We start from the raw sequence: 6,838 nt of genomic DNA, 5'->3' as shown, positions 1-6,838 counted from the left end.
AAATATCAAATGAGATAAAACACTGGAAACTGCAAGGATTTGGTTTGGCAAATGTGATATTTTTATACAGATAAACATGACCCTCTGATCATCCTCAAGGTGTCCTAGAGGAGAGAATAACAAAGTTCAGTAATATTCATCAGCCACATTCTTGGCATTGAGGGGATCGAGGCTGGTGGGGATTTTGCAGGCTGGAACTCAATCTGATAGAAAAAAATGTATGAAGTTTGGAGATATGTGTGTTTTCTTGTACCATTACATTTACACACACAAATACGTCGACATTACACAGGATGGACCTTGCCTGCGGCATCAGAACCAACATAACAGCCATCACTTTCTCTTTCATACTGGGAGCAGCTGCTGTTAGAAATGTGGCAGACAGGAATCTATACCCCCATTACTCTCTCTGGAGGCGACTAGGTAATTCCAGCCCAACACCACAAAATGGGAAGGGAAGAGCAGGGACACACTGGAAAAATGGTTGAGGGGTAGAAAAATGAGTTTCTGGTAACCTAATGTTTAACATCTCTTTTTCCAGAGAATGCTGTGACTAGAGGTTCTGTATGGTTGAAACAAAGTAATTGCCATTTTAACATATTTTGAGCTAAGTTGACTTTCTGGGCTTGAATGTAGGCACAATTTGCAATGCTGTTTCTATAAGGAAATGTATTGAGTTCTAAATGACCAATTTATATATGAACTTCAGCAACACGACTCATTTGTACTTAAAATTACAGTAATTTTTTTCTTTGGGTATCTTTAACGAGCCAAAGAAAAACCAAAATCAGTGGATGGTTCATTTGCATGATCAGTAATTGAATGATATGTCCAAGTCTACAGTGATTAAACTCATTTGCAAAATAAGCATTAGTAGTATTGAGAATGGTGAGATTTTTGTAGAACAGAACTTAATCTGAAATTAATGTGTTGCATTGGATGAACAGATTTACCTAACAATTTTAAGCTGTGATATTTAATTATGTGTAATTATCTGTATACAGAAGACATTTTATCGAGTGCAAAATCACACATATAGTTAAATATTAACTAGTTAACTAGTCATCATGACAACTCCAGGAGGTATTATTATTGTCACAGTCATGCACTACGTAATAACGTTTAGTCAATGACTGACCGCATATATGACGGTGGTCCCATAAGATTAGATCCATATAGCCTAGGTGTGTAGTAGGCTATACCATCTAGGTTTATGTAAGTACACTCTATGATGTTCGCACAACGAAAATGCCTAACACCACATTTTTCAGAACATATCCCCGTCATTATGCAACGTGTGACTTTCATTATTATTATACCCAATTTTACCAGAGGAAACTGAAGCATAGTGAATTAAGTAATTTGCCCAAGGTTACATGGGAAACCCAGGAATTCTGACACCTCACTTTCACTTGTAATGTCTACTTTTATACTAAACTTTTGTATTCAAAGCCTTAGAAATCTTTAGATTTTTCAAGGTTTTCCAAAACAGACTCTTTAACAGGATTTACTTTTATTTAGGTAAATAATACTTATGCATTGTTAGTAGTTACAATTTTTAGAAGTTGAAATTTACAGCCAGTCTCATTTTATATTTTTGAAAATTCGGTATAAAGTAACACACATCAGCTGCCATCATCCTAGACTAAGGATGTCTCCATTGCACAGAGAAAGTAGAAAAGCTACTTTATCACCTGAGTATTCATACTATCAGAATTATTCTGGAACAGCCTGACTCTAGAGAGGCACAAGACAAACAAGATAGTGGGCTCTGTATTCACAAAACTGAGGTTGAAATACTTCAACTCTGAGTCTATTTCATCTTTTCTCCAATGAGGATAATCTCCACTTTCCAAGGTTGTTGTGAGACATATCATTACAATTATTAACAAGGTCTCCCCAGATGTACGAGTCAGTTCTGCCTATCTCTTACTTAGTCTCAGTCTAAGAAATGGAGATCCTAAAGTGTACCTCACAAAGGTGTAAGGTTTGAGCAAACAAGTGAAAACACTTTGTAAAATGTATATAACTTTCCACATAGTGTTTTAGGTGGTTGAGCCATGACTCAGGTGAGTGGTGGCATTAGATACATAGCTCTACCTGGAGGTAGGATGCTAGCTTTAGGTCCTCAGACTTTCTAATTAGAATGGCCTGATTCTTCTGAAGCACTCCAAGTTCTATTCTCTGTAGTCAGTGAGTCTCCCATCAAGCCCCTTCCTCTCAAGGGAAGGCAGCTTACATGAATAGAACTGAGGGGGCGGGGGGAGCATAGTTCAACCATCCTCAACTACCAATTCCAGGTACTCAGTGTCCTCCTAAAAAAATAATTGTAAACCCTTTCTCAACCACAAGAGAAATATGAAATATATGCCATTGATTAGTTCCATTTCTGATTGTGGTGTAATAAACCTATCATTTAAAATAATTGATCATAGTTTACTTCCCATTTAAATTACTTTCAAGACACACAGCCATAGCCTGAATGACTTTGGAAGAACTTGAAAATTCTAAGATCCATGTTCTGAGCCACTCTAAGAGTAGTTAGAAGTCTTTATGGACTCAAGCCAGTTGGAAAGTAGAAGAGGTCTCCCCTCCTAGAGTTAGGGGCCCCTGGGAAGACGTGTCCTGACTTCTTTCCAGATTCGAAGAAATCTGTGACAATTTGATAGTTCCAACAAAATAGATTGGGGTCAAGTGAGAAAAACCACAAATAAATCTCAAAGGAGGTGAGTGTGTGCAGGGGTGATCTTAGGAAATCAGGCTACACTTAAATGTTGGTTTTTATTCCCTTCTTACTGAAGATGCAGTCCGTTTGGACTCTTGATAACTCCCAATAACACAAAGGGCCATCTCCATTTCTATAGAATATTCAAGATGAAAGAATCATCTTGAACCAAGCCTCTCGTTGTACAGATGAGAATCCAATTCTTAGATCTCTGGACTTGGTCTATTTCCCCACACGATTTGCCAGCTGGGATCTTATTTGCGACTCAACTGGTTTATCAAATACTTCCGAGTTGGAACTGTGTAGCGTATTTACTTTTCACCCTATATGCAGCTCAGCTCATAGTATAACAAACATTGTTGGCTCAAGGAAAAGAATATTTAATGTCCTGGCTGTCCAGTTATAAGACTGTGAACAATTCTCTACAATTATGAAAATAGAAGGCATGCCAAGTACTCCCTGTAACAAGGAGCAGCAGCTACAATCCACCCAGGAAAAGATGAAGATGATTCAAGGACCCACCAAACTACCCAGCCAGACCTACTGAGTGGAATCTTCCAATAACTAAAGACAGCCAATAAAGCTGATGGCCTGATCCCAGCGATGCCTACTCTGGGCCATGCCCTTGAGCACATGGCAACCTTGAGATAATTTATGATGAGGATATTGCACCAGACCACAACCCCCGGCAACTGGAGAAACAAGGAGGAAGAAACACGAGTCAGGATATCACTTTCAGTAGATGAATACTAAGTAGCTTAATATTATTGAAGCGTTATTGAACAATAGAGCCACCTTGCAAAGGACAATTTTAAAATATAAATGATAGTATTTGTCAAGGTTTATATTTCAATCTGAACTGAAAGCCAAGAGCAAATTATCTTTTACTAGCACATGTTCTGGAAAACTTTTACCCTGATTCAAGGACACAGGACTTGTTCCAAAGTTTTTAGATTAGATATGGCTCATGATGCCTGCATATTTTCAAAACCCTGTATCAATAAATGAGCTGGAAAATACCACGTACTCGTAACCTTGCTGATGAGATTTAATGGGACACACAATGTGCCAGGCACTAGCTGGACATATTATATTCCTATATAAGCTTCATGACCCATATTCCAAATCACATCTTTTAATATAACTGAAATGTTCACTAAATACATGTTCACTAAATATACTAGTATCATTTGTTAAAACACTTTTCCTTTTCTAAGAGGTTGTTGAAGTTAGCAAGAAATGGTACCAGTGATTATAATGCATTTATATTTAGGAATCATTTTTACAGAAAACAAAGATAACTTTTTTTTTATTAGAAAAAAATGCTATATTTTAATAAAGATCACCATTTATGAGAATGCATACCAAATTAGTCTTAAAAAGAAACAGCACAATGACAGAAAACTTGATATACTACACCTTCGAGGAAGCTGCAACCAGGCTAAGTGGAAATAAACACACAACTCCCACCACCTCCACACACAAATATGTACAGCTTTAATAAGCAAAGATTTAGAAAACACATTGGAAGAGAAGGATGAACACAGTCATATATGTATGTGTGTACATGTTTTCCTTAAACACATACAACATAGTTTTCCTTCATTTTATTCAGCTCAAAGAAATTCTTGATCTAAAACTATTTTATGCCTAACGCTCTACATAGGAAAATCATAAAGCAAAAGTTTACGTTTTCCTGGGAGCTGTTAACTGGAAGTATAAATGTGTTTTGCATTTTTTTAGTGTAAAATCCACACACAAACAGAAGTTGTTAATATAGTGCTTGCCATGTTAAGTGTAAAATTACCAAAAGGCTTTATATAGTACCATTTACATCACAGAAGAGGAATATCGATGATGAATAGGTGATCAGTGCTTCCAAACTCTTCTAATACTTACATATGGGAGATCTAAAGAGTACAATATACTTCAACTTATAAGGAATTGTTTTCTTCCCACTGATAATGTGCTTCCTGACTACTTTCTACTCAACTACTGCCACCTTCCAGGAGTCCTGACACACAAGGTCTCTTCTACTGGACCCTGCAGTTCTCGCTGCTCTTGGACTCGGGGCCAGCTTCTGGGCTGGGGGCGAGGCGGCCTCGCTTGGCCCTCAGGCCCTCCCTGGGGCTGTCGGCCGAACTTCTCTCGGGAAGGTTACTGACCGAGAGAGACTTCGTGGTGGGTTCTCGACAGGCAGCACCTGAATCCACTGGGCTTTGTTGAGCACCCTTGACCTGCAACACAAACATCTTTGTTACAGGTTTCAATCACAGTCACATTTCTACAACATGAAAAATAAAACACTTATGTCACCAAAGTTTAAGTTCTTCTTCTCTCAGAGCTGTACACAGTTTTGCTATTGCTTCTTCCCTAACAACAGGCCCCACCTAACAGAGAAGCTAGAAGGGTGTTGGACGCGACCTCTGACAAGTCACCTTGCAAACTTTCCTTGACACCTCTGATGGCCAGCGTCCTTGACACTCCCAAGGCCAGTGTGACATTCTCAGATCAGCAGGTAAGCTCTCTGAGGGCAAAGACTACATCCTCTTAACCTTTGTATCCCTAGTGCCCAGAATGTGCTTTACCACCCGGCAATTGTTCGATATATACCTAAGAGAGAACCCCAACCAGCTTCCATTGAGCCCCTGCTGTCATTCAAATGAATATAAGCCAAGTGAGTAATACCTTCATAGGGTGGAAGCTTTATTTACAACATTTCAAAGACCTAGAACCTGTTCCTCATATAATGGCATTTTAATCATTCTCCTTACATTGTTGCTTTGTTTCCATATTGGATTCGGATTATAGCCGAAGAGCAAATCCCCTGAGTCACTCCCCCTTTTAAAGAGAAGAGGGATCTCAGAAGATGTGAGGCTTTAAGAAGCATATTGAGAGGTCTGAGTAGCTTTTTGAGGTTTACATAGTAGTGAAAGAAGATGAGGGGTCCGGAAAAAGAAAGAGAAGCAAGAGAGATGACGTACAGAAAAGATTCACTTAATCAAAAAAGGCGAGAGTGGAAGATTCAAGTAGGAAGATCTTGACAAGAAAAAGAGGAAGGATTCTCAACAAGGGCGACATGTGTTCAGTGCTGTTGCTGGGAAGCAGCTAGGTGACAGATCACTTCCAGAGCAACTGACTGCCTGTGACCTCCTTCTGAAGCAGTAAGAAGAAAGAATGGAAATTATTTCCCCATTTATATTCTTTCCACAGGAAGTATGTGGTTTTAAAAGGCAGCTAAATACTTTTCATTACAGAAAACATAGTAAATCTGGTCAACAGATCAAATCCCTGGAAAGCTTGCCTCTGCCTCAGATTATGTGCAGGACACTTAAAAAGAGCAGCCTTGAAGGATCAGGACTTAATGGAAAATTCCCGTCCATGGAAAGTTGAAGGAAAAAAACAGAGTTTTACTGGTACTTTTTTAAATTTTTTTCAAGTAGAAAGTGATGCAAAAGACAGGTGTTTCCCTTGAACCAATCAGATGCAGGCAAGTCAAACCTTTAGGTTCACGATTAAAAAAAAAGAGAGAGATCACATTGGAAAAAGAGAATCTGAGCCAGGAAAACTCGTTAGCTTCCCCCTCCAGACTCATATTCTCTGATACTGAATTGAGGAAATTGTAGTCAGTGATCAGAGTTTAAACTCGATTGGATCCTCATGTTGGTTAGTTAGCCTCAGACTTGCCCATAACCTGACGAGGTCAAATTCACCGAGTATTTAAACTATTAGATGCACTCATAACCCAATTTTCTTACAAACTGTGTCTGCAGCCACAGTGGGGAGAGGGCAAGTGTGCAGATGGCTCAGTGAAAAGGAATCTCATTAGGAGAAAACATGCAAGGCCCCACTCTGACGGATGCTGTGGTAATGGCATCACTGTCATCCTCTACAATTTAGTGGCCCGTCCTCTGGCACTGACCGCCCACCCAGGTTCAGCAGACCAAGTCTACACACAATCACCGACTCCCTTGTCCCCAGCAAACCAGGAGCTCCTGGGTTTATTCATCCCAGAGACCTAACAGAGAATGCCCCTCACCTCATCTGCATTTTGCCTGTTTTCCCCTTTGAACTTGTCAGATGTCACAAAGGTCCTGCTAAGTGACCTAGGGA

At 39.4% G+C, this 6,838-nt stretch overlaps 1 protein-coding gene across 3 annotated transcripts in view; it reads right to left on the bottom strand.

The window, feature by feature from the left end:
• Positions 1-3,968: 3,968 nt before the first annotated feature.
• CENPF (centromere protein F) overlaps positions 3,969-6,838 on the bottom strand; it is a 57,965-nt gene continuing 55,095 nt past the window's right edge. For all 3 annotated transcript variants that reach the window (XM_058539848.1, XM_058539849.1, XM_058539850.1), the window contains one exon: positions 3,969-4,962. In XM_058539848.1, the coding sequence (XP_058395831.1) occupies positions 4,759-4,962 (204 nt within the window). In that variant the 3' untranslated portion in view covers positions 3,969-4,758. The remainder of the gene's footprint in view (positions 4,963-6,838) is intronic.

This window comes from Diceros bicornis, chromosome 4, assembly GCF_020826845.1.
Source record: "Diceros bicornis minor isolate mBicDic1 chromosome 4, mDicBic1.mat.cur, whole genome shotgun sequence".
Taxonomy (NCBI): Eukaryota; Metazoa; Chordata; class Mammalia; order Perissodactyla; family Rhinocerotidae; genus Diceros; species Diceros bicornis.
The sequence above is the reverse complement of the archived record's forward strand: the minus strand, read 5'-3'. Positions and strand labels throughout refer to the sequence as shown.